The sequence below is a fragment of the Camelus bactrianus genome, chromosome 6 (assembly GCF_048773025.1).
Source record: "Camelus bactrianus isolate YW-2024 breed Bactrian camel chromosome 6, ASM4877302v1, whole genome shotgun sequence".
In the NCBI taxonomy this organism is placed as follows: domain Eukaryota; kingdom Metazoa; phylum Chordata; class Mammalia; order Artiodactyla; family Camelidae; genus Camelus; species Camelus bactrianus.
In genome coordinates this window covers 75,485,941-75,512,161 of record NC_133544.1, presented here as the reverse complement: position 1 = coordinate 75,512,161, position 26,221 = coordinate 75,485,941, and the positions used below count along the sequence as shown (strand labels likewise).

The 26,221-nt window shown below is 53.6% G+C and overlaps 1 protein-coding gene across 1 annotated transcript in view; it reads right to left on the bottom strand.

Moving 5' to 3' along the window:
- Window positions 1-26,221, bottom strand: part of DUOX1 (dual oxidase 1) — a 36,269-nt gene that overhangs the window by 4,155 nt on the left and 5,893 nt on the right. The window contains exons 7-34 of the mRNA XM_074366041.1: window positions 26,041-26,207; window positions 25,564-25,624; window positions 25,354-25,450; window positions 24,375-24,465; window positions 23,261-23,363; window positions 22,846-23,018; window positions 21,556-21,731; window positions 21,228-21,346; window positions 20,520-20,657; window positions 19,776-19,889; window positions 18,843-19,042; window positions 18,040-18,225; window positions 15,697-15,922; window positions 15,348-15,441; window positions 14,895-15,070; window positions 12,961-13,030; window positions 12,397-12,528; window positions 11,660-11,838; window positions 11,254-11,484; window positions 10,580-10,679; window positions 10,118-10,167; window positions 8,544-8,671; window positions 4,751-4,904; window positions 4,097-4,329; window positions 3,692-3,850; window positions 2,366-2,521; window positions 2,082-2,210; window positions 1,215-1,377 (exon numbers count right to left, since the gene is read on the bottom strand). Of these exons, the coding sequence (XP_074222142.1) occupies window positions 1,255-1,377; window positions 2,082-2,210; window positions 2,366-2,521; window positions 3,692-3,850; window positions 4,097-4,329; window positions 4,751-4,904; window positions 8,544-8,671; window positions 10,118-10,167; window positions 10,580-10,679; window positions 11,254-11,484; window positions 11,660-11,838; window positions 12,397-12,528; window positions 12,961-13,030; window positions 14,895-15,070; window positions 15,348-15,441; window positions 15,697-15,922; window positions 18,040-18,225; window positions 18,843-19,042; window positions 19,776-19,889; window positions 20,520-20,657; window positions 21,228-21,346; window positions 21,556-21,731; window positions 22,846-23,018; window positions 23,261-23,363; window positions 24,375-24,465; window positions 25,354-25,450; window positions 25,564-25,624; window positions 26,041-26,207 (3,965 nt within the window). The 3' untranslated portion in view covers window positions 1,215-1,254. The remainder of the gene's footprint in view (window positions 1-1,214; window positions 1,378-2,081; window positions 2,211-2,365; window positions 2,522-3,691; window positions 3,851-4,096; window positions 4,330-4,750; window positions 4,905-8,543; window positions 8,672-10,117; window positions 10,168-10,579; window positions 10,680-11,253; window positions 11,485-11,659; window positions 11,839-12,396; window positions 12,529-12,960; window positions 13,031-14,894; window positions 15,071-15,347; window positions 15,442-15,696; window positions 15,923-18,039; window positions 18,226-18,842; window positions 19,043-19,775; window positions 19,890-20,519; window positions 20,658-21,227; window positions 21,347-21,555; window positions 21,732-22,845; window positions 23,019-23,260; window positions 23,364-24,374; window positions 24,466-25,353; window positions 25,451-25,563; window positions 25,625-26,040; window positions 26,208-26,221) is intronic.

Here is a 26,221-nt window from a genome sequence, read left to right as displayed (position 1 = left end):
CTAAGGACAATGGAAAGGATCACTTGAAATTAGGTCCTGCTTCAGAAATTCCTTCACAGAGGTTGCCCTATCTAAGTAGACATGGAGGGCATTCAGTTATTTTGCAGATGAGAAAACAGAGGTCCAAAGAAGCTAACTGATGCGCTCATCTGTCTCTTCACTGTCATCTCGCTACCTGGAAGATTCATGTAGGCACAGGTACTCAACCCTCCCACTGCTCAGAGCAGGGGAGTAACTGAGGTCTTGGAGCAGGCCAGGTGTACTCTGGCTCCCTGTAGGCTCCTGCTGTGTCCCACTATTCCCCCACTTTGTACTCAGCCAACCTTCTCCAGCATCCCCCACACCTCTCTGCCCCTCCTGATCAGGCCTCAGAAGCTGCACACTTGCTGCCCTGAGAGCCTTTCTGTTAGGAAAGGTGCCCCTGATCAGGGAAAGGGCTCTCTAGCTGGAGTATTTGGCTTGGGGTGGGGTGATGGTTCCTTTATTCGGTGGATACTGGCAAGCTCAGAAAGACTGCCTGGGCCAGTTTTAGTGAGCTGGCTGCATGAGTGGCTTCCTCTGCCAGTACCTGCTCTATCCTGGAGCAAAATAAACTCTAAGGGCAGAAAAGTAGTTTATCTGTAAAGAGACAGAGCAGGAAGAGGAGAGAAGAACTGAGAACTGAGACAGGTTGGGCCACGTTACGACTATAGTACATGTTTTAAAAGTTGGGAGAAAAGATCATTTGTGCTGTTAGAATGGAGTGCTGAGGGGGTTCCTACAAATTGCTCTCTGTAGGTACAGCCCCCTACCCCTTCTAAGGCATTTGACAACCTTTTTGACATGGGGAGCCCAGAGGAGGGGGAGATTTGGGAGAAGGGGTTTTAAGATGCCAGCCTCTGTGCCCCCTCTTCATTCTCACGCTCAGTCCCCTACACACACACACACACACACACACACACACACACACAATTTGTCAGCTCCAGCCTTTTGAGTTTTTTTCCTATTTTGGAAGAAGAGGTGTCACTATGCCCCAAAGCAATAATAGCTCTCCTGCCTCCCAACCTCTAGCCCCCTCCCATTTCTCCAGACTAAGACATTCTGGGCCTGGGAGCCCCTGAACCCAAATGGGGTTACTGTCCATGGTCACCTGAACCTAAGTTGTGAGGTGGGAATGGGAAGATGGTTGAAGGAGCCAGAAACAGGAAGTACAGAGGTGAAGTGTGGGCCCAAACCTCTCAGCTGGGTGGTGGGTGGAGCCCCTGGGCAGGAGGCCTAGAAGTTTTCGTAATGATGGGAGAAGTGAGTTCCATCCTGCCTGTTGATGAGCTGACAGGCCTTTTCCACATTCTTGGTCATGCCAGGGGGGCCGCAGCTAAACACCCCAATCTTCCGGACCTGTTGAAGGAGGAAGAGGTAAAGGCTGGCTCAGTGTTCAGAGGTATGGATAACTCAGTGTTCAAAGGGAGGGCTAGCTCCATGATCATATAAAGACCAGCAAGAGTCCTTGGTGAGGACTCATGCCATGTTCCTGATGAAGGTTTGCTTCATACCATGTATACTGAGGGCTGGCTCAGTGTTTAAAAATCTAGCTCAGTTTTGGTAGACTTGCTCTCTGTGGGTCCAGCCTCTCCCCTCTCCAAGGCATTTGCCAGCTTCAAGTACAAGATCAGTGTTTCTAATAGGGGACAGTCTAATCAATGTTCAACTTGAGGGATAGCTTAGTGTCTCACTGAGGGCAACCCAGTTTTGATGAGAGTGTGGCTAGCCCCGTATTTGCGGTGAAGATGTAGCTCAGTGTCCAGGTTGAGGGCTGGCTCAGTATTAAAGGTAAGGGTAGCTCTGAATTTTTGGTGAGGACTAGCTCAGTCACTGAGCCCTTCCTTCTGGCAAGACAGCATGGCTTCAGAGGTGGCAAGTCCCTGTTGCCTGCTGCCTCCCGTAGCCCCTCAGGGTGACCCCCACCTCTCCCTTTCCATCCCTTTACCCCACCAGTCTCCCAGGCAATGGGTTCTTCTTCCCTGATGGAGCAGGTTTGGGAACTTTGCTCAGACCTCAGATGATAAAGGTGAAGAGAACGTGAATGTGGGGTGGAGACTGACCTGTGGGTGGACCTCCTGCAGGGAGTTGAAGAAGGGCTCGAAAGGGGGGCGGCCAAAGTGGGTGACGGAGCGCAGGCCCGTGAACAGACTCCGGTTCAGCACCTTCTGGAAGTGCCGCTCACAGATGTACTGGAGGAAGAAGTAGAGGAGGAAAGTCACAGACAGGCAGAGCCAGCGTCAGCTCCTAGTCCAGGTGGTGGTCCACCCCCTAGCCTGGCCATCCTGCCTTTCCCTGCCAACCCACATACCCACTGAGCTGCCCGGCCTGGCCAGCCCTGACGTACCAGCATGGTGGTCCTGAGGTCGAACTTCTCAGCCAGCTGGGTGATGTAGATGTGCACGGACACCAGGTCCTGGTGGTCATTCTCCTCCACCTCCCGGATGATGTCAGCTACCCACTCAAACTGCCGCTGGGTCCGGGTCACCCAGATGAAGTAGACCTGGGGACACAGAGGCTGGAGCTTAGAACCCAGCTCATCTCAAGCTCCCTACATCCCAGGAATCACCATATCAATAGAACTCTTCTGTTCTCCAACAGCTGGTGCCTCTCCCTAGAGGGCCTGGGGAGGTGGATCTTATGGGGTCGGCAGGGCCACGCTCTGAGGCAGGAGATGGAGTTGCCCCAGGGCATGGAGAGGTAGAAGTGAGCAGTGGCATCAGGCAGTGAGAAAGGACTGTTGTCAAGTGAGCTGAACGTCTTGTGGGGTGGGAAGCAGCTTCCTCTTGCTGAGCCTGACCTGCCATTTCCTCCAATGGGCCCTGCTCAGGCTGCTAGGCTCCCAACCTATGGGCTGCCCAGAGGGAGAGGGTCCCTCTAAGGATGGGTCACAGAACAGTCTCCAGCGAAGACTGGAGAAGATGCAGCTGGCTGCCTGGAATGGGTGGGCATGGGCTCAATGAGAGACCAGGGGAATGAAAGCTGCCCTGGAGGACTCACTGCCAGCTTCTGAGGGGGTGAAATGGGGCTGTGTGGGTTAAGAAGCAGAGCCAGCTCGGACGGAGGAGGGGAGCTGTCTGTCACCCTCTGAATGCTGACAGCATACAGGCTGGGCTTCTGCCCGCTGCATTCCAGTGCCCCTGACTCACCTGCCAGGCCCAGAAAGACAAGCAGGGGCCTGCCACCACGGCCAGGCTGAGGTGAAGGGGCCTGGTATGGAGGGGCCTAAGGGCCTGGGCTGTGTTCCTGGGAGCCAACCCAGCCCACCATCCCTACCTCGCCACCTCTCCTCCTCTTCCTCCTGAGAGCAGAGCCAGTTTCACCTGTGCCCCACCCCAAGCATGCCCTTCCCTCTCCCAACCCGACAGTACTTCAAGCGCTGGCTTCCTCTGCAAGAGAAAATAGGTTTCTTCACCCCTCTCCAACCCTGCCTGGAGGGACTCTCAGAAGCAGATCCTATGTGGGGCACCCCATAGCTGAGTGAAGGAGTCTGGAGGCCTCAGTGAACCAATTCTGTCCTTTAGGATCCAGGAATAGCCTGACTCCTTTGGGTATCAGGCCAACTTGGCCTTGCCCAGTTCAGGGAGACCAAGAACAGAGGCAGGAGACAGACACAGACGGATACAGTGATAGGGAGCAGGGGGCCATGGGCTGGTGGGAGGAGGGCACTCACCTTCTTACAGAACACTTGGCAGCTGACTGATGACTTGAAGACCAGGTCCTTGAGGATGGAGGCAAAGGGGGTGACCCCAATGCCCCCTCCCACTAGCACTGACACCTCAAACTTGTGCCACTCTTGGTGGCCCTCTCCAAATGGTCCATCAAGGTACAGCTGTAGGGAGGGAAGTGGGTTTGAGTTAAGTTCAGCACCACCACAGTTCTGAAGCCAGAAATGGGAGGCAGGGAAATGCAGGCGGGTTTATGGAGTGATGGAGAAGGGGGCTTACAGCATCACCTGGAACAATCCATCTCTGGATAGAGGGAAGAAAGGGACACAGTGGGGAGTCTGGTGCTGCAGGACCAAGGCCTGCTAAGGGGATGTGGGAGCATGTGGCACATCTGGCCTGGGTCTCAGCACCTTTGGATATTTGGCACAGCTGTCACCCGTCTGGGGCGAGTAGATCTCCCTGAGGCGGGTGGTCCAGGGCCCTGCTGCCCGGATGTGCAGGCTAAGCGTGTCCTCGTGGGGCGCAGAAGTCAGTGTGAAGGGGTGGTACTCTGTGGTTCCCAGAGCCAGGCAGGCGATCCGCACCCACTGTCCTGATTTGTACTCGAAGCCTTGGGGCCGCTGGAACTGCAGGTGGGTGACTCCTGACGAAGGCAGGTGGGCGGGAGGCTGCTATCCTGAACCCAGCAACAATGTGGCCTCTAGAGAGTTCCCCCACCTGCAACCTTAGCTCTGCTTTTGAAGTATGACAGGGGAGGCCTCCCCCCATCAGAAGTCATTACTCCTCTGAGGCCTTGTCTACCCTGAGGAGGGGCTGGGCAGCACCAGGGCTGGTGGTCAGGAGGCGAAGGGCAGTCCTGCCTGGGCTCCCCCCCTCCTCTGTTGTGAGAGATGCCCTGGTCACCTGGCCAAAAGCTATCTTTAACCAGCTCCCTTGTCCCTGACACCTCAAGGCCCCAGCCCACTCTGCTGGGCCAGGCCAGGAGATGGCAAGGCTCTGCCCCTGCCCTGTCAGCTTCCTCAGTACCACCACTCTACCCCCCTGACAGCCTCGAGGCCTTGTACCTGAAGGCAGCAGCTCTGCCTTCACCACGCTGATCTCCACCTTCTTCCGGCTCAGGCTCACCAGCTTGTCCCCTGCATAGATTAGTGCTGGGACCAGGAAGAAGATGTGGAAACGGGGCAGCTGGATCAGTGCGAAGCTGCCGTGGATGATGAGCTGGAAACAGCAAAGAGTACAGCTAAGACCCGAGCCACACCCACAGCAGGGTCCGAGGCCAGCCTAGGCCTTAGATCCCTGCATCCTTCCCCAGTTGGCCCAACCAATCCCCACCTCAGCAGGTGCCATGCTCCTTCCAGGTTCCAAAATTTAACTGCTCCCAACCCATCCCCCAAAGCATCCATGTTAGGAAGACTATCTGCATCTTCCTGTCACCATCCTAGACCAAGCCACCTGCACTCATGCAGTAGCCTCCTAATGGGTCTTCCACTGTGTTGCGTGACTGATTCTCTTCAAGACAGCCAGTGAGTTTTAAAAGATCGTTTTATCATGTCATCCACAGTTCAAAAAACCTTAGAGGACTTTCTGTTGGGCCACGAGGCCTCATGCTGCTCTGGCCTCCACCTACCAGCATTTCCCCCTCCCTGTTCTTCAAACACAGCAAGTCCTTTCTGCTTCAAGATTTGGCAGCTGCTGCTGCCTCTCCTGGGAATGCCTTTCCCCTGGTTCTTCCCATGGTTACGCCTATTTCATTTTTCAGGCCTCAGCAGAAATGCTACCTCCTCAGTCCCTTCAGAGCACTGTCGTCATCCACAGTAACTGTGCTGCTTCATTGGTGGACATGTTTCCTGTCGTTCTCCCCACCGGACTGCAGTAGGGACTGCATCCATTTGGTTTGCCATGATACTCTCAGCTCTGAGCAGTTTCTGCCTGGCACATGGTAGGCACTCAGTAACTACTGAGTCAATGGAAGGAGCTTCCCCAATTTCTCCCCTCCCTTTGGAGATAAAGGACACTTAACCAGTCCTCCTTTTCCATGACAACTGACAGGTATCGCCCAGCTCTGGTCCCTTCCCCAACAAGCTGTCTAACGTGGTCAGACACTACTTGCCCTCATTCTTCGGCTTGCTTGCTCCTGCGTCTGGTCAGTCTGGCTCCCGCCTCCACCTCTTCTCAGGACCTGCTCACGGAGGGCTCATGGTCTCTTTCAGACCACATCCGGTCCCACCCTTGGCAGCCTGTGGCTCTAATGACCACCCCTCCTTGTCACTTGTGCAACAATGTTTACCGGTTCTCCCTCCCTGTCTCGGGCTGTTCACTTTCTATCTGCGGCACTGGCTCTGTTTCTTCTCCCACCCCTGATCCTGTGTGTTGCCCAAGCCTGATTTCCTCACCTTCTGCTCTTCTCTGTCTATGCTCTCCCACGTCGCGTGGCCTCTTAGCTGAGCCACAGCCCCTCAATTTCAGTGACAGCCCTCACAGATATGCCACATCCTGCCACCGCCTAATGCCCTTTTGGCCACCCACAGCCAGGCCTGTCTCCTCTGTACCCTGAATAGTCTATCATCATTCCCGCCTCCCCACCAGTGCTCACGCCCTTCCTTCCACCTGGAATGCCCTTCAGTTTCCACTCTGCCCTGTCAAACCTTAGCTTATCTCTCCTTAAGTCCTGGCCCAAGTCCTATCTTCTGCCAGAAGTCTTCCCTAACCAGTTTGGCCCGAATGAAACTCCCTTCAATGAGCTCTTGTAACTGACTGGAACACTCAGCTCAGCAATTAATCCTGTATTATTATCTGTTCATTTTGATCATTTCATGTGCAGGGCACTTATCTCTGCAGCAAATCCTCAGCCCCTGAGGGCAGAGCTTAGAGCCTCCCCCTCCTCTGCTGGGCAAAGCACAGAGCAAGTATGTATCAGACCTTCCACAGACAGCTGTTAAACTGAACTCCGGTTCCTCACTCAGCTCCCCTGTTCCTCAGCTGAGTGTTCCTCAATTCTTGAGCCTTTCCCCACATAGCTAACTCAAACCTCTTTAGGCTTCTTCCAGAATTGGCTCGGATTTTTCCCAAGTTCCTCTTTCATTAGGGAGCCCACACCCACCACCAAGGCTTTCTGTGCATCCAGCCAGGCTGAGAACAATGTCAGGATGACATCATACTCCTGTTTATACACCCCGTTTGGTGTTGGCTCTACCTTTACACCACAAAGCTGCTGCAGACTCACGGTTGACCAAGGAGCCTGGGGAACAGCCTGCCAGCTCAGCTCCTGCTGTGCTAGCCCCATCCTCTGCAGCGTGGATCAGGAGCCTGGACATCCTTCCCCAGAGGCTACTCCCCACTGGGGTCCTTTATTTGTAACTTCTCTTTCTGTCTGAGGTCAAGTGGCCACATCTGGGATAAGTGGAAAGGCAGCGGGTGCTTTGACTTGGATCTCCCCCTAGGTGAGATGCTCCCAAGTTGCCAGAGCTAGGACTGCCCCTCAGAGGGGCCTGCATCTTTCAGAGCTACTAAGTTTCCTGGTGAATCCCCAGGTGATCCCCAGAACCCCAGGAATAAATCAGAAAGGGGTCTCAGGGAACCAGGCTGGCCACTCTTCTGGGTCTCCTGTCTAGTTCCAAAAAGCTGCCTTATCACCAGGAACAAGACCATCATCTCCACGGCCCTGACAGAAACAGTAACCTAGATGCTAGGGCTCTACCCATTATCAGGAAGGTGGGGAGGGAGGGAGAAATTAGTCACAGGTTTCAAAGAAGAGAGAGACTTCTTTGGAAACCAACATCATCAGCTCTAGGAAACATCCTAAGCCTAGGCTGGGTAGTCATCTTCAGGACCATGAAGTGCTGAGCCTCAGGCAAGCCTCAGGAAACACACCTCCTACCTACCAGTGAAGACAGACCTGGGAGGAGGCAGGGCCAACAATGGTGCCAGGCTGAGCCAGACAATAATGACCTCTCTCCCTTTGTCTCGGGACAAAGGAGACCCCTGTGTGCAGTTCTGCCTGGAGCCAGGTAACAGAGAGGGCAGCCATCTGGGCTCTGCACTTCTTGAATGCTGGCAGCCAAACTGTTATCAGTGGGGATGTTAGAGCTTTGGGACTTGGTTTAACTTCTCAGCAAGGCCCTCAGGGTGCCCTTTGCAGAAATGCCTGTGTCTGTGAGAGAGGTAGGCCCAAGTAGAGCCATAACACAGGGGCAGAGATCAGAGTCATCTCTGGAACTAGCCTGCTGAAGCAGCTGATGACAAATCCAGGGGAAGGTGAGGGGAGCAGGAGACAAGAAGGGAAAGAATCTGAAGGAAGGGAGGCAGGAGCCCAGATTAAGGAGATGGAAAAGGGAAAGGTGGAATCTCAAAAATCCATTTTATCAACAGTCCAAGTGAAGACATTTTGAGCAAGCTCATTAACTTTACAAGTGGCACTTCGCTAGCTGGCTAGGGTACTAATACCCCAGAAAACAGGATTAGAACAAAAGTAGCAGAATCCACATAAGATAAGTTTCTCTTAAAAAAGTTGATGCTCCCATGAGTGTAGACTGTTCACCCAAGAGCCCAAACCAGCCACCCAAAGTGGGGAAAGACTGGCTGGGCAGAAGTAATGTGGGGGTGACTGCAAAGAATGTAGATCAGCCTGGTAAGGCTGCTACTGCAAGCTCACGCCAGGGAGTCAGTCTTCCAAGTGCTGCATATTGGGGGAGTCTACTGAAGAGCCCCACAATCGCCATCTTTTAAGAGAGAGATGGAGAAGTGAAGAGGATACTTGAAATAACTCATGGGAGGGCAACCTGATGTCTCAGCCATCACTGCCTCCCTGGGAACATCTGCCCAGACTCCACTGGCCGGGTTCCCAGCCAAAGGCCTCACCAGCACGTAGAGCAGGATGTAGAGGTGGTGGGTCAGCCAGAAGCCCCGGAAGCTGCAGCGGCGGAAGTGGTGGGAGGCAAAGACGTACATGATGGCGAGAACTAGGAGCAGCATGACCCCTGTGAGACCTGCAAAATGAACGTGGGATAAAGGACTGAGGAGCAGGGCCTCACAGAGGGGGCTGTTCTGAGGTGCTAGGGTCCCCTCTCCACTCTGCAGCTCTAGGCAGGGGGTGGGGAAAGCCTGGCATTCTTCCCTCGTCCGCTTCCCGACACTGCTGATCATAGGTACCTTTCATTTCAACAGACCCTACTTGTCTTTCATAGACCTGTCATGACTTATTTTTCAAGCACCTGTGTCATTAATTGTTTTGTCTGTCACCTTCTCCAATCTCAGGTCCACAAGAACAGGGACCTGGCTAGGCTGGTTCACCATTGCATCCTAGTGCCTAGTGCAGGGTCTAGCACACCATGGGCCTCATGGAAGTGTGGAAGTGTGTGCTGTATGAATGAATGCATGGGGCAGCCACTCGGCGCCCTCTGGGAGGAACTCTGGACCCCGCAGGTCCTGCCCTTAGGGAGCCAAGGCTTGGTCAGTGTCCCAGCAGCACTCCACCCTGCAGCCACAGCACATAGCATAAGCACTGGCACCATCAGTGAGTGAGTGAGTGAGTGAGTGAGGCCACGCTGTCCCCACTCATCACCAGAGCCCCCCTAGGTCCAGCCCAGAGCTGGTGGGAGGCCCTTCCTCTCACAGGAGATCCCAGGCTCGGCAGCACAGGAGGGCAATACTGGGAGCCATTCCAGAGAATGGCCCCTCAAGTGATCAAGGAGGGGAGAGGCAGCAGTGAGGAAGATTAGAGGGCTGCGCACAGAAAAGTAGCAGGTAGGAAGGGATCTAGCCAAAGCCTGTAAAGTCCTTGAAAAGTGAGGAGGACATAAACACAGGCTGATCCACTAAACCCCAGTGTGCAGGAATTAGCAAGCACTCTCTAAAGTTCAAAGCAGATCGTTTCAGGATTTAAAAAAAAAAATGCTGTGTTCACAGAAAGGAGTGAATGTAGAAAATGTGTTACCCCAAGGAGGGAACAGACTGAAAATATAAATAGCTTCAAGAAGCATTTGAATAGATTTAAAGCTAATAGCTCTAAAATGAGTGATTATGGGGAGTTAGGAATAAGCCCCTAAACAGCTCTTGTCAAGACAGACTACGAGATAGAGGGGGAGGGAGAAGAGGGTGCCTGTGAAGCTTCAGAAAGAGCCTGGTCCCTCCCCCATGCAGCTAGGGCACAGCATTCCTCAAAGTCACTGTCATGGTAGGTGTGTGTTGGAGGGGAGGAGTACACTCTCATTCCTCAGAGGAAGGAACTAGTTCAGAAATGGGGCAGGAACCCAGCTAAGCCCTGAGAAGGCCTGGAATGCAGTCTCCTACTGCCTAGGAGAGCACTCAGGCGAGGGCAGAACCTGCCTCACTGTGAAGACTTGAGTGCAACCGGGCTGCTCGTGGCAGACAGAACCCAGAGCCTGGAACTCAGAGCCAGGCCCAGAAATTCACAGAGTAGAGAGAGCTCTCACCTGGCACAGTCTGGAAGAACCACCAGTAATACTTCTGGGGGAACTCGGACCTGTGGGGAAGGGAAAGCAAGGACAGATCCTGTGAGGATTATGTCTGGGACTTCCAGAAAGGACCTTCCACAGGAGGCACCCCAACCCAGACACCAGTTTTCCTTTCTGGAGACTTTGGATTGGGGGCTTGGGTTAGTTATTGTCTTCAAGGTGACAGACACACTCCTCTGAGCCAAGAGAATTTGCTTCTTTCCATCTGCAAAGAATTCCCGCCCCTCCCACCCTCCGTTCTGCCACACACACACACACACACACACACACACACACACTCTCTCTCTCTCTCTCTCTCTCTCTCTCTCTCTCTCTCTCTCTCTCTCTCTCTCTCCCTCTCTCCCTCTCCCTCTCTCTCTCTCTCTCTCTCCATCTCTCTCTCTCTCTCTCCATCTCTCTCTCTCTCTCTCTCTCTCTCACCCGTTGTCATGGAAGAGGCCGGGGAAGAGGCAGGAGAGGACGCTGAGCGGGCTGATGGAGAAGAGGTACACGTTCACCACATGGCCTGCACTGTGTAAGACTAAGGAAGACCAGACAGGGTTGGGGTGAGCCTGGGGCCAGCCCGCTGTGGGGGCTTAACCCATTCAGCCCAAGCTGGAGGACTCCAGCCAGCCAGAGTTGGGGGCCTGAAGAAGGACGCTAGGGACCCTAGAGATTCTGCTCTCTAATCAATCTCCTGCCCCCCTATCCCCCCCCATACATCCCATACAGACACCTATATGAAAACAGCCACATGGGTCTGAAATTATACCAGACCTATGTAAGTTCATTCCTTTGGTTTCTCTCACAGAATTATGTTTTAAAACATAAAAACTTGGAGAGCTCACACATTGTGTGCACTCATTCTGGGGTGTTAGTAATTGTCAGCAGGAGGCTGGTGAGGTGATCTTGAAAGCGTGGGAAGAGGCACTGGTGGGGTAGTAAGGGGCTCCTGGGCTTACTTCACACCGTTGCGGGGGCCACCATCATCCTATAAGCGCATCTAAGACTCACACTCAAGACAGGTACAAGTAGGGGAGCGGGCTCTCAGGGGAGGGGAAGACAGCAGGGAGTGGGAGGATGTGGAGATAATCCCAGGGAAGTCCAGGCCCTGCCTGTGAGGACGATGGCAGTGGAGGCAATGAGGCGATGGAAGTCCACGGCTGCGTCAAAGGGCACGTAGCGGTTGAGGAAGGTCTCTCGCAGAAAGGTGATGAGATTGCGGCACATGGTGAGCAGGATGTAGGAGAACATGAAGGAGATGCTGGCCGCCGTGCCCCGCGACAGTATGATGCCCACGCGGGTGGTGTCCGTGATGCCCGTGTGGTGAGCCGCAAAGGCGTAGTCTACGGAGGGACCAGGCGGGTGAGGTCCACGCTGGCCCTGGGCCGCCACGGACCACAACAAGCCCTCCAGTCTCCACTCAAGCGGGCCCCGCCCCGCCCTCCCCGGGTCCCCAGGAGGCCCCTCCCCCCGGCTGTCAGTCACTGCAGCCCCGCCCCTGGGCTGTCCGGCGCTCACAGTAGGCCCTCTCCAGGAAGAGGCCCCCCGCAATGGTGTAGAACACCGCCAGGCAGCCTATATGGCGCCGGTAGTTCTCCACGAAGCGCTTGAACTGCTGCACTGTCTGGTGGCGACGGCTGCGCTGAAACTTCTCTCGGTGAGCCTCAGTGAACAGCAGGGGCTGGAACGATGTCACCCTGCGAGACAGGAAGTCTTGGCTAAGGACCGAATGCTAATGCGGGCCCGCTCGTCAAAGGGGAGCAAGGAGCATTGAGCTACTCAAGCCAAGGAGGGTAGCAGACCGCAAAGGCTCCTCAATACCACACTCCTCAAGCCAGCTGTCAGCGCGGGAACGGCCTGGCAAGTGGTCAGTTGGTCAGTTCATTCCAGTGGATGCACTCTATCCATCTCAGTTCCCAATCTCACTCAGACAGACCTCTCCCTTGCCAATCTGTAGCTCTCAACTTCCACCAGCTCCATTCTCACCCTTTACTGGAGCTCAAAAGACACCTTCCCAGGAAGCTTTCCCTGACCTCCCAGGCAGAGGTGAGCATTTCTTTGAGCTCTGAAGCTCCTTGCTCTTACCACTGTAATATTCATCAGTGGGACACTGTAACTCTTACCATACCAGATTAGCTCATCAGACTGTGATGTTCTTGGGCAGGGACTATTCATCCTGCCTGCACCCCCAGTGCCAACACAGTGCTTGGCACCAAGCAATCAATGTATGCATGCTGAAGGAGGAGTAGGCGTACTTCTTGCCAAACCTCCGTCGAATCTCCTGGGGAGGGTCTGTGGCTGTGGGGCACTGCAGTCTCCATGGTGTCAGCTCTACCTCCACATCAACGTTGCTGGGGGGACAGCGAGCTCTCATCCTGGGAGAGGGGCTAGGACAGGCATGTAGGAGTTAGGATAGGACCTTGGGCACCTGAGCCACTTGGTCCTGACTGCTGCCCCTGGTCTGCCAGAGCCTCTCTGGTGAGGAAAGGTCAGAACTCTCAGCCAGAGAACAACAAGATTCCCACATAGACTTAGCAAGAGAATGAGTCAGGTCCTGGGGGTCCTGGCCAAGATGTCAATACAGTTCTGCCGTTCAAAAGGGCACATGATCCAGGCCGCAAGTGAGTGCAGAAATCCAGCAGGCTCTCTGTTCTCCATCCTGCAGGGCTCTGTCTGCCCAGAGTAAGGAATGCTTTTTTCTAATTTACACGGAGGCAGTACTTGGGCTGGTGACAACCCCGATCCTAGTCATTCTGGGGAGAAGAAAGGCACCTCCATGACCTCAGTCCTCCTCCCAATATTTCCAGATAAGAGCTCACCAGATCTTCTCCTGGCTTATGTAGGAGGCTCGCCGGCAGAGGTCTTTGATGACTTCAGGCACCTCCACCCCTGCAACATAGAGTTGGACTAGGGAGCAGCTCAGGGCCCAGAGCCTGGGAGGATGGCTCAAATGCACAGCACCCAGCCCATGTCCAGACACTGTAAAGGGTCCTTGGCCAGTACCCTGCCTCTGGGTGCCCAGCCTCAGCCAGTGCCCTAGTGGGAGCTAGATCCAACCATGGGTAGGCAGAGAGAATGCCTGAAACAAAGTTGGCCAGGCAGGCTCCTCTGAATGTGTGTCCACCTTCAGCCGCACTCCTGGGACTGGTATCAGGCTTCTGGGGTAGGGTTCAGGAGCCATATGCAACCTGCCTGCTAAAAGCACTCAACCACAGAACCCTGCTAAATACCCTCCAGCTTAAAGCATCCTAGGAGTTAAGTGTACAATCTAGGTAGTACACATATGAGAGATCACTGTAAAATTCTTCCCACTTTTCTGTGTTTGAAAATGCTCCTAATAAAATGTCAGGGGTGGGAGGAACCCTCCCGGGAGCTGCCCCAGTGCCAAGGGGCAGGGCAGGACTGAGCTGTAAATCCAGGTTCTCACAGGAGGCCTGGAAATCTTCAGGTCACTTCTAAATGCTAAACCAGTCCCGAAGATTACCCTGGTCTATAGCCCAGAGGCCAAAAATGATTAAGCTGAATTTAATGAAATCAGAGTGTTTAAAACAGAGTATAGATGATTCTCCTCTCAAATGGTTCAGCAAACAGCAAATGTGGCAAAATGGTATGGCAAAATGGAAGGGTAAAGGGAAGCTCCTTGTACTGTTCTTGCACCTTTTCTGCAGGTTCAAAATGTTTCAAAGTGAAATACGGAGGAAACAACAAAACATAACAAGAATTAAAAGCAAAATAAAACTACTCAATGCTAACCTTCTACTGAATCGCTAACCCCCAGGCCTGGTCCTCCCCTCCATTCCAGGGGCTGGATGTCCCCAGGACTCTGGTTGGGCTCACTTCCAGGCACCTGTCAAATGCTCTGCCCTCAGGCCTGGGTGCCTGCTGCTCTGGCTGCCAGTGAAAGGTGAAAACTGCAGGATCAGGAGTGCAGGGTCTGCGCTCTACCACCTCTCTTCCCACCCTGGGCAGGGGAAGCCCTGACCAGAGGCCTGGCTGTGTCTTGTACAACTTGCCCCTCACCCCCATCTGGGTTGCTCAGCACCCCCAATTCTCATAATCCTGGGAGGGACTGAGTTTGGTCTCAACATGCCCCAGTGAGATTCCCAGGGTGTGAAGACATCGTAACAGCCCAGGGGAAGCCACAGGCAGTCCCTCTGCCTGCCACCTGCCCCCTCCTCACCTTGACTCTAGCCCCGACCCATCTGAGTCAGACACAGGTGGGGCAGGAACAACAGAAGTGGGTCTCCATACACTCAGCAAACCTTTAATGAGCACTCCTTTGAGGGGTAAAGCGGCAAACAAAACCAGAGCACCCCACCAACACTAGACACCCTGGCTGAGGTGGGTATGGCCCGGGTAGGGCTGTAACGAGAAGACACTCTTCCCCCTGACCTGGGCACCAGGCACAGGGGCCTTCGATAGGAAAGCAGAATTCTAGCCGCCACCCCCAACCCCATCTTGACTCCGCCCACCCCACTAAGCAGGGCTGCTCTATGGCTTTTCTGGGCTATAGGCACTATTGCCTTCCTGCATTAAAAAAAAAAATATATATATATATATTTTACAATTATGTTGGTATAAAAAAGACTATAATCCTATAATAAAAATTACATATTATTATTACATTCCTTCTTTTCTTCTGACTTTAAAAGAAATTTAAACATTTCTGTGGGCTCCTCAAAGTTTGTGGGCCCCAGACATGTACCTACTGGGCCTCATGGGTAAGTCAGCCCTGCCCAGCAGGCCACCCCACCTTTAACGCAGAGCTGGGTGAAGCGGAGCTCACTGTCGTGGTCCCGCAGCATGAAGTGGAAGTCCTCCCACGTCAGCTCCTGCTTGTCCTGGAAGCCCGACTCCCGGAACATGGACTCCACCACCTCGGCCAGCTGGGCCTTGGACAGGCAGTTGTTGGAGATCTCGATGAAGGACCTGGGGCCAGTGGGAGGGGAGGCATCAGGCCCTGACAAGGGCCCTGGGGCCAACACGCCAGGGCCCATGGCCATCCCATCAGGTCCTCAGAGCCCACAGGGAAGGCCCCCCTCATGGGTCATGTACCACCCCCTCCTAGTTACAGCAGTCTCTGGCTACGTGGGTGAGAGGAGGAGGCCCCTGCTCTCTTACCCTCCTGCTCCCCCCTTCCTATCCCACCTCTCTCCCCAGAAGTCCCTGCTCCAGCCCACTCTCCTGGCTGTCCCATACGACCAACCTCAGCATCCTGATGAACTCATCCTTGGAAATGAGACCGTTCCCATCAAAGTCATACATGCGGAACATAAGGCGAGACTTCTCCTCGGGAGAGCCTGGGAGAAGGAGGGCCCTGTGAGAGCACCAGCCCACCTGCTTAAACCTCAAGCTGGCTGGAAGGGGCCTCACACTAGTGTGACTCGCTCCTGGACACAGCAAAGGGTCTCTCTGCTTCCTGACCACTACCTGATGTCTGCTATGACTGAGACCTGCCCCCAGTGCTTCCCCACCTCCAACAGGTAAGCTACACTCCAGCCTCAGTCTCCAGCCCCTTCCATCTTTTCCTATTTGGACACTTTCTCCTCCCCTACCTTTCATGAAGACCACCAAGATGTCCAGGAACTCCCGGAAGGACAGGTAGCCATTACCATCCTTGTCAGCCAGAGAGAACATGGACTCCACAAACATGTCCTGGGGCTTGAGGCCCAGGGACTCAGCAAACTCGGCCCGGCTCAGCTCACAAGTCAGGGCCTCCCGCACCTTCTGCGATGAGTCCAGGGGCAGGGCCCCTGCGTCCGCCTGGTCAATGTCCAGCACCTGCACTCGGGCAGCAGGAGAGGGAGGGAGTAAAACAGACAAGGCTTCTTTGACTTGAAGGCTGGTAGAGGCTTGTAGGTGCTATCTTTTAAAGTGTCTGCCCAGCACCCCCTCCCCTAAGCACTGCCCCATCAGCCCTGTGGGTGGTCCTTGGGCAATTTGTTCTACAGAGCCCTGGGCCTCTCTATTAGCTGACTAAACCAGGGGTGCACATTTGACCCAAACAGAAGATCTGGAATTGGGACTGAGAAATCCCAGGACTACCGTGACCTGAGCACAAGAAAACAGAAGTTGTGAAGCACCCTGTTCCTCCAAGTGCTCAGAGACACAGAGATGGAGGGAAGCAGGGACACAGACAACACGCAGGCAGCCTGAGACCAGAGTGGCCTATTTTGCTGACAGCTTTCCCTTTCCTGTCCCTTCCAGGCCAGGTCAGTGATCTCCCTTTGGACTTCCTGAGACACCACTATATCCTCAGAGTCAGCTGACACTTTGTCAATGCTAGCTGGAGCAGGCTTCTCTGACCTCCAAAGGAGTTTTAACTAAGAAAAACCCTCAGCTGGGTTTAGAAAAAGCTGGGCTTGGGAAAGGGAGATTCTCATCACAGACCAGCTCCAGCCTGCCCGGCAGCTGCCCCAGCATCAGAACAGATGGTGCGGGAAGTAGGCAAGCCCCAGGCCCCTGCACCCGTCTTTCCTGCCTGTCAGCTGGGGGCCCTTAGTCCAAGCCTGGCTGTGGCTTCATGAGATAAAGCATGTTGCTTCAAACAAGGTGCTTTAGTGGAAAGGGTCTGGGGCTGGGGGCAAGAGACACCCAGGTTTATGTCCCAGCTTTGCCACCAGCTTGCTGCATGACCTCAGGTGGGTCTCTTCAGTTGTCTGGCATTCAATTCCTCACCTGCCCTACTTATCTCACAGGGTTATTGTGAGACTCTACCAGAGGTTGTATGGGAAATGTTTTGAAAGCTAAAAGCGCTGTGCAGATAGAAAGTGTTGGCAGCTCCCCTCAGGATACAGTAACATACCCTTAGCTCCCAGCACAGGGAGTTTCCAGAGCCCTGGTGGATCCTGAACTGAGAGGAGGTGCCTGGCTCCTGCCCAGGCCCTGGCAATGAGTCACCCTAGCTGGGGGTCCCTCGGTTCTAGTGCATACTTAGGTTGTTGGAGGAGTGAGCCACGTGCCTGCACGTGATGAATGACCATTAAATGGTGGTGTCCCTCATAAATTCTCTCCCCAGTCAGCCAACCGTGGTCTTGCTCAAACATTAACTTTTTCCCCTTCAATACTGGGCACCTCTGTTCAGTCCTTTCTGCTTTTTTTCTGAGCCCAAATTTTTCAACTTTTTTTGAGCACTTGCCAAATCTCACCTCCACCATGACCTTACACCAGCCTGAAGCCTCGCTACCTTTTCTGGACTCCTAGACCACTCATATCCTGGATCTCTTTTGTGGCTGTCATTCTTCTCCAGTTATCTTCCTTTCAGTGCTTGTCCGGTCTTCCCAGTGGGCTAATAAACTCCTTCGGCGGGGCCACGCCGTATTTATCTTACATCTCCCAAGCTTCTCCTCTCCACTGTTCTGCTCCCAGGCTGCCTTCATTTTCGTGCCAGATAAGGACTCAAGTCCTTACATTTCTCTTCCTACCTTGTTTCCCCACATTCTGCCAATAGTCTCAGAAGTCTGAAAGGTGGGCATTAATGCCACACGGAGCCCTCTGGCAGCTGCACTCCCCACCAGGGGGCGGCCAACTGAGTGCTCTTACTGCCCCCTGGCTGCCCGTCTCACCCTAGGTTTCTGCAGCCATTTGGGCAGGATGAGCTGAGTGAGGGCAGAAAGGCTGGGCAGCCCCGAGGAGAGAAATAAATGACCCATATAGATAAACCCCTTCCCAGCACTGCCTCCTTGGAGGAAGTCTCACAGATGAGAGTAGGGTTGGGAAGGGGGCAGGAGCATCTCCTTACAGAAAGGTCAGGTTACTTAGCCAAAATCACAGTAGAGTTGGTTATCAGCTGAGAACTCAGGGCTTCTACCTTTCCCTGAGTCACCCCACGGCCTCACATAGGTAAGGGCACCGCCACAGGCAGACATGCAAGGACTGATCTGATCCCACGAACACACCTGGGAGAAAAGGTGCCTGAAAAAGGTCTCCAGGAGGTGGCTCCGCTGTTCCCGTGTCACAGCTGCCCTCATCAGCTCCTGCTCCCGCAGTTCCCACTCCTGGAAGCTCAGCCCACTCTCCTTCAGAGCTCCCCGGAGGTTTTCCACCATCACCTGCCGCTCTTCCTCCAGGTTAAATAGCAGCACCTACGGAGGGAGCACGAGGGAGAGCAACCACACGTCAAGGCCTCTTTTAAGGCCAAGAGCTTTCCATGAATTTTGTTTTGGGAAAGGGGGGACTGGAAAGAGTACCCATGTAAAAGGGATACTGTTATTTCCTGGGCTCAGTGGGGTTAAGGGCCTTGCTTATAGGTACAGAAGTGGCATTCAAAGGCACATGTATGAAGCCATTCTTCCCTCTCTATTCCATACTAGAGAAGGTGGGGAAGGCAGGAAGGGCAGAGGATGGAGGGGACCGTGAGCTAGAGTCAGAGTTGAAGATCAGCCTCCTGCTGAGCTCCCCTCCAAAGTCCCTAATGGTTCACAAGATCCTGCAATCAGGGCACAGGAAAGAGGGGCCAGCTTCTTCCAAGGACTCCCAGCTGGGACCTGCCAGGGCATCCTTACAAAGGGAGGGGTGGACTGTGTCTCCAAGAGTACGAAGGGGCTGTGGGGATCATGGCATCCAACAGGCTCAGAGCAGGACAAACATTTCCCAGTTATCTATCAGGTATTGCAGCCAGGGACTAGAGGCCAGGAACCCTGCCTGGCCGCCTCCCTGGCTGTGGCTGTGGACAAGGAGCCAGGGGCCAGCTGGGCCGTACCAGGTCATATTCCTTTGGGATCTTGAGCAGCAGGGCACGGCGTCTGCGGTTGCTGGACAGGATGAGGCTGACCTGCTGCGGGGGCTGCAGCTGGACGGTGCGGAGCACAGAGAGCCTGCCATCCACCACATGGATCTGACCAGGCTGCAGGTGCACCAGCACAGGCCGGCAGGGCTCTTTGTGGCTCTGCCATTCCAACGCTGGAGAGAGATGGGGCTGGGTCAGCTAGGGCCCATGGGGAGGAGGAGGGCCAGCTCAGGGCTGCAGTTAGATCAAGGCCTCCAAGCTCCTTGCCCCTTCTTGGGTCCTGAGGGTCATCCCCTCCCTGACAGTCCTGCTGTGCCTCTAGCCCATGATAAGCATATCAACTACCATTTCCTACATGTTTACTATGTTCCCAACATGGTACCAAGTGCTTTGCATGAGCTACTTTATTTCATCTTCATAAATCTATGAAGTAAGTGCTATTATTATTATCATTTTACAGAGAAGAAAAAAAACAGATTTAGAGAGATTAAGAAACTGGCTGAAGGTCCAATAGCCCATGGTGGTAGAACCAAGATTCCAATCCTCAGTGACTGTGACTCTAGACCTTCGTTAATTACTTCTCTGTTGCCTGAGATTCTAGTGTGAGACGCCACAAAGCAGCAATTCTCAGGAATTTGTGCATCACAGTAACCCTGTGACACGTAGGCAGGGTCCTGTGACTCCTCCCCACCAGTCTATCACATTTCCTTTATTTGGGAAGAGCTAAGGCAGATGGAGGACTCCAGGTCCAGCTTCTACTTCATGCCCCTGTGGCTCTTCCTGCCAGCCCTGGCCTGCCTGGAGGCCCAGAAAAGGGAGGCCTTTTCCTTAGGCTGCTGAGGGAGGTAGGGGCTGTAGCCCAGAGTCATATCCTCCCACCTCTACCCTCGCCAGCCCCAGGCCTACCTTTCATGCCCCCCATGAGCTTCTGAGACATGACGCTCTGGCGGTTCCGGCCCTGGAGCCTCTTGAAATTTCTCCTCCTAAGCTGGGCAACAATCCAGGCACTGAGCAGGCTCACTGAGAGGGCAGAGGCAGAAGGATGCTCAGAGGAAGTGGGTGTCTGGGGAGATCAGTGGCTTCTTTCTCAGGCTCCTTTCCTTGGCAAGACTATCTGCTTTCCCCACCTCCTAGGTTACCCATTCAATTGTATCAAACTGTGAAGCTCCCCGAGGGGAGCTGTTTGCATCTCAGGGGGAGCTCTGAGTGGCATCTAAAAAGCCTGCTTCCACCACTTAGGTCCCTTCCCAGCCAGAGACTGGACCTGCTCCACGAGGCTGCTGGTCAGCCCACACACAGCCATGCCAAAGGCTAGGTCCCAAGCATCTACATCCCAGCCCTGGTCTCAAGCAGGGGTTTGCCTCTGAGAGTTGCCCACAGATTGCTGTGGATTGTGGACCGCCCATGGCTCCTCACCTATCTGGACCCTGGGTTGGGGGTGGACCCCAGAAGAAAAGGGAGGCAACTCTCCCTGGAGCTGACTCATCTGCAGGTCAGACACTTCTCATTTCCCTCCTGCACTGATGTTTCTTCATCTGCCCAGGAGAACAGTACTCTGCACAGTTGTCTGACCACCCTAGATGAAAACCCTCCAATCCGACCCCCAGGCTTATCCCGCTCACCCAGCCCCGCCCTGCCCATCACTTTTACCCAGGGGGAAGCAACAAAGGGTCGCGATGGTGACCCCAAAGCCAAATCCACTGCCTTCAAAATAGTCCCGCATGACGGGGGGAGCACAGGCTGGCAGGCCCTCAGTGCTGAGCTGTCTTGGCTGCGGGCAGGGGTCTCCTGTGGAGAGAGAAGCCTCAGCCCTGGAAGGATGCGGGACCACAAGCTCTCACACAGGATCACCAAGGAGGTGAGGGTGGCAGAAAGGGAGAGAGGAGGGGGCTGATTAGCCCTGCCATTGTACCAAGAATGTGGCATTTGCCTTCTTGGGTAACAAGTAGGGTGAAAAATGAAAGTCATCCTGTCTCTCTGTCACACGTACACATGTGTACACACACACACACACACATAGCCCTTTCCCTATCACTGCTGTGCGATTAGGATATTCTTAGATATCACTATACTCGGCCCTCCTAATGTTACAACCCTCCGGGCCAAAAGTTAGCCTCCTCACCAGGTCTCTCTGCATCTCAGTCCTGCCCTCACTTGGGCACACTAGAGTTATGTGGAAGGGAACCTACACAGCTGTATTTGGTCACCCTGGTGCCCAGAATCAAAGTTCCCAAGGGCGGAACTATAGCTCACTACCTCCTTAGAGTCTACTATTCAGCCACACTGAACCAAGCCCACAGCTGAGGAGAGGTGAGGCACCCGACCCCAAGCCCCATCAAGTGTCCCCTGGCCACTCACCGGCATGCCAGAAAAAGACGCTGGGCTGCAGGGCACCGGGGTTCACATTGGTGACAGCCACGAGAACATCCCGTAGGGAAGTGTTCCTAATCTCTGCAATCTCTTTTTCAGAGAACAGCCTGGGGGTGGGAGAGGTGGGGAGCCATTGAGGTGGGAGAGAGGTGCAGCCCTCAGGCCCAGGAACCCAGATGAGGAAAAAGACCCAGAGGGGTTGGGGAGGGGTGGTGGGCCAGCTGGGAATCAAGGGCCCCTGGGGGCTGTTTACAGGCAGAGATTCTGGGGCCCAGGCCAAGGCAGAGTCTGAGGTCAGAACCCAGGCAGGCCTCACCCATTCCTGGTGTTCTCAAACCAGTAGCGGTCGCCATCCCGCAGTCGCACAAACTGATCAAGGACGATGGCCTTGAAGAGAGGTCCAGGGTCCCCATGGCTCTCCAGGAGCCCCCCAGGGAGTAGCTCCAGCCGGGACAGGTCCTGGCTGTACAGGGCAGCTGTGGCCTCCAGCACCTGGGACCAAGAAGGGACAGGAGTAAGTGAAAGACCTGGAGGTAGCTTCCAGGGATCAGCCCCGGAGATAGTCATAGTAAACGACAGTGACAATAACTCACTTACTGTGCCCTGGGTACTGCTTTGACTGCTTTACATAAGTTAACTCATTTATGAGAAGCCTCTCACAGATTCAGCCGCCTATCTTATAAAGTCAGTCCCCTGTTACTTGCTCTTGAAAAGGTATAAAAGTTGAAGTGCCAAAATAGCACAAAAGTTAAATGGTAGAATGATGCGTTATAAAAGGTTTCTATTCTTCAGAGGTAAAAAAAAGTTTTAAAATATCAAATCCCTGGATATACATTGCCTTTTAGAGACAGTGTTCAATAATATACGAGCAGTATTTTCTACTTGATCTTCAGTTTTCTCCACAGTGTAAATAATAAGCTCATGGCCAGTTTGATCCCAGTGAGGCCCAGCTGAAGTTAAAGGTTTGCAGCTGGTGGTGCTAGCTACCTATTGATTTTATAAAGGTTAAAATCCCCATGTGCATATCACTTCTTTATCGGTCCTTCAATTCTCCACTTTCCAACAATTTTATAAAACAGTAAGGGCAAAAGCAATAAAACAGGCAGCCAATTGTAGAAAGAAACACTGCTGTGCCGAGATGGCAAGGCATCCAAAACTGGTCTGTGGACTGGCAGGCGATGCCACTTGCCCAGGTGATAGCTCAGGGTGTAAAACCTCAGGGTATGACAGCTGACTCCCCAAAAGCAGCTTGAGTATCAGTACATGAGAGCACAGTGACTTGTTCCTGAGTCAAGGATCTTCTATACCCATTCAAGGAGTTGTTGGGAAGAGCAAATGAGATGAACCCTATTAAGTACCTGGCATGCAAGAGATGCTCAATAAACATTCTGCTGCATCTGCACAGTCACAGCGTCTAAAGCTGAATCCTGCTGGTCTAGTAACCTCCATCCTGGTGTGTGATACTGGGAGAAGCAACCTCAGTGAGCCTTGCCCCCTCACTAGGTGCTTGTCTCTGGTGTCTGTGTCTTGCTACCCATCTTCTGTGTCTTGACCCAGTGTGCCCCGGCCCTCCCATCCTGCCCCCTGGGTCCCGAACCCTCCTTACAGTGCTGTCACTCCGGGAAAGTGCAGGGTTGACATCCTGCCATCTGGTAACTGGAGCCAGGCCCAGTGCTGCCCTGGCCTGTGTGTAAGATGGCAGGCCCAGATCCCGGCCCCGTTGCAGGCAACTGGCCAGGTGGTCTGTGCGGGAAAACTTCAGTGGCCCAGGCCAGAAATCTGGGGATGAGATACTGAAGAGTCTGTGCGGGGCTCCTCTAGCCCATGCCCCAGACTCCACCCAGCCCCAGGGGGACCTGAGCCATACAGAGGGAGCTATAGTCAGCAAGTCAGAAGCTCTCTCAGCAGTGAGAGTGCAGGCTCTCAGCCCTGGGCACCTGTCCCTGCCTGGCTCTGGAGCTTCAGCTGAACTCCTCCCGGGGGCCGGGGTGCACAGTCTGCAGGTTCAGCCTCAGCCTCACCTCGCACATCCTCAACCACCACATGGTCCTCTTGCTCAGCGATCTGGGAGGCCATGCCCAGCAGCAGAGCATCCACATCTTCAGCTCTTCGTAGGTTTGGGTGCTTTGAGGGGTGGGAAGAAAAGAGAGGCATGGCTAATGAGGCCCACAGTCTGTGTCCTGGCCCACCCAGTCCTGCTGTTTGCTCCCAAACTTGGGTGGGGGGGGTGCATTCCTCCTCCAGAGGTTGATTCCCCACATTGGGGAAGTGATGTCCCAATCCAAAGCCCATACTGCTAGGAGACAGGTCTCCACATGCACAGGGCACCTAAAACTTTATCTCTTCTGTGTCAGGAAACTTGAGGGTGTGGTTGACAAAGGTACTAGATCTAGATCTTGTTTCTTGCTCTGTTAATAACCAGTTGTGACTTGTGACCATGCACAAGTCACAGGATGGCTCTGAACTCAGTGTCCTGCCCTTAATAAAAAGGGCATTAAGGACTAATAAAATAAAATAAATAAAATAGTAAAAAGAGATTAGCAGGACACTGAGGTCTCTTTCAACTCAGCTCCATGACAGATTTTATGCTTTCCCCTTTTCTCTTTTCCTCCCACCTGCCTTCCCCTCTTACGAACACTCTACACAAAGAATCTAATTTAGTTTTAAATTAGTAGTTAATGTTCTTCACTCACACTGTCCTAGTTTGATTATTAGATTATCCCAAGTAATCTCTCAGAAATCCTCCCTCCTCTCGCCCCCTGCACACATCCACATGCTGCCCTGGCTATGTCTAACTGGGAAGTTTCCTTGAGGGTTGGGATGGCTAGGGTTCTCTGATGCCTACAGGGGACCAAGAGTTGTCAAGGGAGAAGAAGAACCTAGGAAGAAGTGATGGATGTAGAACCACACCTGCACAGGCCCCACTGTGCCTCACACAGCCCTGAGGTGGGGGTGGAGGACTACCTGGTCATCTCAGACGTTGGTAGGGGAGCCGGCTGGGGTGCCCCAGGCTGCCTCCTCCACCCTAGCCCATCCCAGCTTGCTGCCTTAGCCCTACTGCCCACCTTCACCACACAGCTTCAGACACACAAACCCACCCACACCCCTCTTCACATATGCGCCCCCAGCCCTGACCTCTCGGCTCCAGTAGCTGTTGCAGACCCGGAGAGCTCTGGAGACACTTGAGTTCCTATTGATGACCCCCTGGAAGTGGCAGCTGGCATTTCTGAAATGCAAGGAGCAGGGGGGTTGGTGACTGAAGCTACGAAGTCCTAAAGACAGGCATCAGATCTGGTCTCCGAGGCTATAGCCAAGGGCCCAGGCTACTGCTTCCTTGAGGTGGTGTGTGATCGGGGTAGGTCTTAAACAATCTCATTTTTGGAAGGTCCCTCTCCCCACATCAGACCAGACATCTAAAAATGTATCCCATATTTTGCAACAGTTCATCCTCCCTCTCTCACTCTCTCTCCATATATGTATGTATATGTATGTATATAAAGAATTATTCATTGTTCTTTTAAAGTTGTCTATGAATAACTCAATTACTATGATTTCTTGGCCCTCATCAGCCATGTCCAGAAATTGTTCCAGAACAAAAAAATCTAACCTATGAATTGTTTTAAATTATAATGTAATTGAAAAAAAAAGGCTGATATGCTTTGTTTTATATACTTTTAATTTAATATATATATTTTAAAAGTCTCTTTTTCACTATTTTGGAGCCAATATTTTTCTTCAACTCTCACACATTTTTATCGTAATTCTCTCCAAAGACTTAGAAGCCCCATGTCCTGTGCTTATAGATATAAAGCCCCCAGTGTAGGGTCAACACCTGAGGTTTAGACCTGTGGGCTCTGTGATTCACCCTCTGAGCCTCAATTAGCTTGTCTTTAATTGGGGGATTAATATTTACACTAGCTGCAGGGAAACAGAGATAAAAGGGCTTAAAACCAACAATGACGCATCTTTTTAAACAATTGTTGTCCTTCTCCTCCATATTCACTGTTTCTTGGGGGAAACTGAAGAGCCTGATTTGAGGGCTCCCTGAGGGCAGGTTTTTCTCAATTCACACCTCCACCCCTCCAAACACACAAAATCTGAGCCCCTCCCTCACCTCATGTAGACACCAGGGGGCACCATGGTGGAAAAGAACTGCTCAGAGGCTGCCAGGAACTCTGGGGAGATGCTGGGGTCCAGGAAACGGCGGTATCCTGGGAGGAGAGGAGAAGACAGGATTACTAAAATTTAGCCCTTAAGCCAGGCCCCCACAACACCTCCAGAAAAGCTCCTGCAAGCTCTCCATTCTGCCTCCCCATCCCCTCACCTGTGTATGCTGGGGGTGTTTGCTGCAGGAAGCTGGGCAGCCACTCATACATGGCGATGTTCTGAAAGTCAAGACAGGGGAAAGGGGAGGCCAGCGCTGGAGCTGCTGGCCTGGAGGGACCTGAGACCAAGAAAGGCTTAGGTGGGAGGACAGGACAGGTGGCAGGGGCAGTCCGGGGAGAGGCAACTCAAACAGGAGAGGTGCGAAGGTTCCTGTCCCCAACAAGGAACCAGGGGATGGAGAGAGCAGGCAGCTAAATAATCATCACTAGAAAAATCTCCTGCATAAGTAGCGCTTTTCCTCCTCCTCATTTTCAGGGGCTTTCTTAGACGGTAGCTGTCTGGGGAGGGCTCTTTCTGAGTGGGGGTTGTCCAGGGATGGAGGGCTCTGCCGGGGGAGCGGAGTCTGCCGGGGGAGCGGAGTCGGGGACAGGGACGTGGTGGTGGGGTGCGGGTGGGGGAGGGACGAGCAACTGACCTGGTAGGTGGCGATGACCCTCTTGCGCGCGTGCTGGAACAGCTCCTCGTCCCCCCACAGCGGGTGCTGGCGGGCCAGCTCCTGCGCCCACACGTTGTGGTAGCGGAACCACAGCAGGCCCAGCGCCTGCAGGAAGGGCTCGCGGTTCCCTCGCTCCGCCCCGAAGGCTGCACGCGCCGCG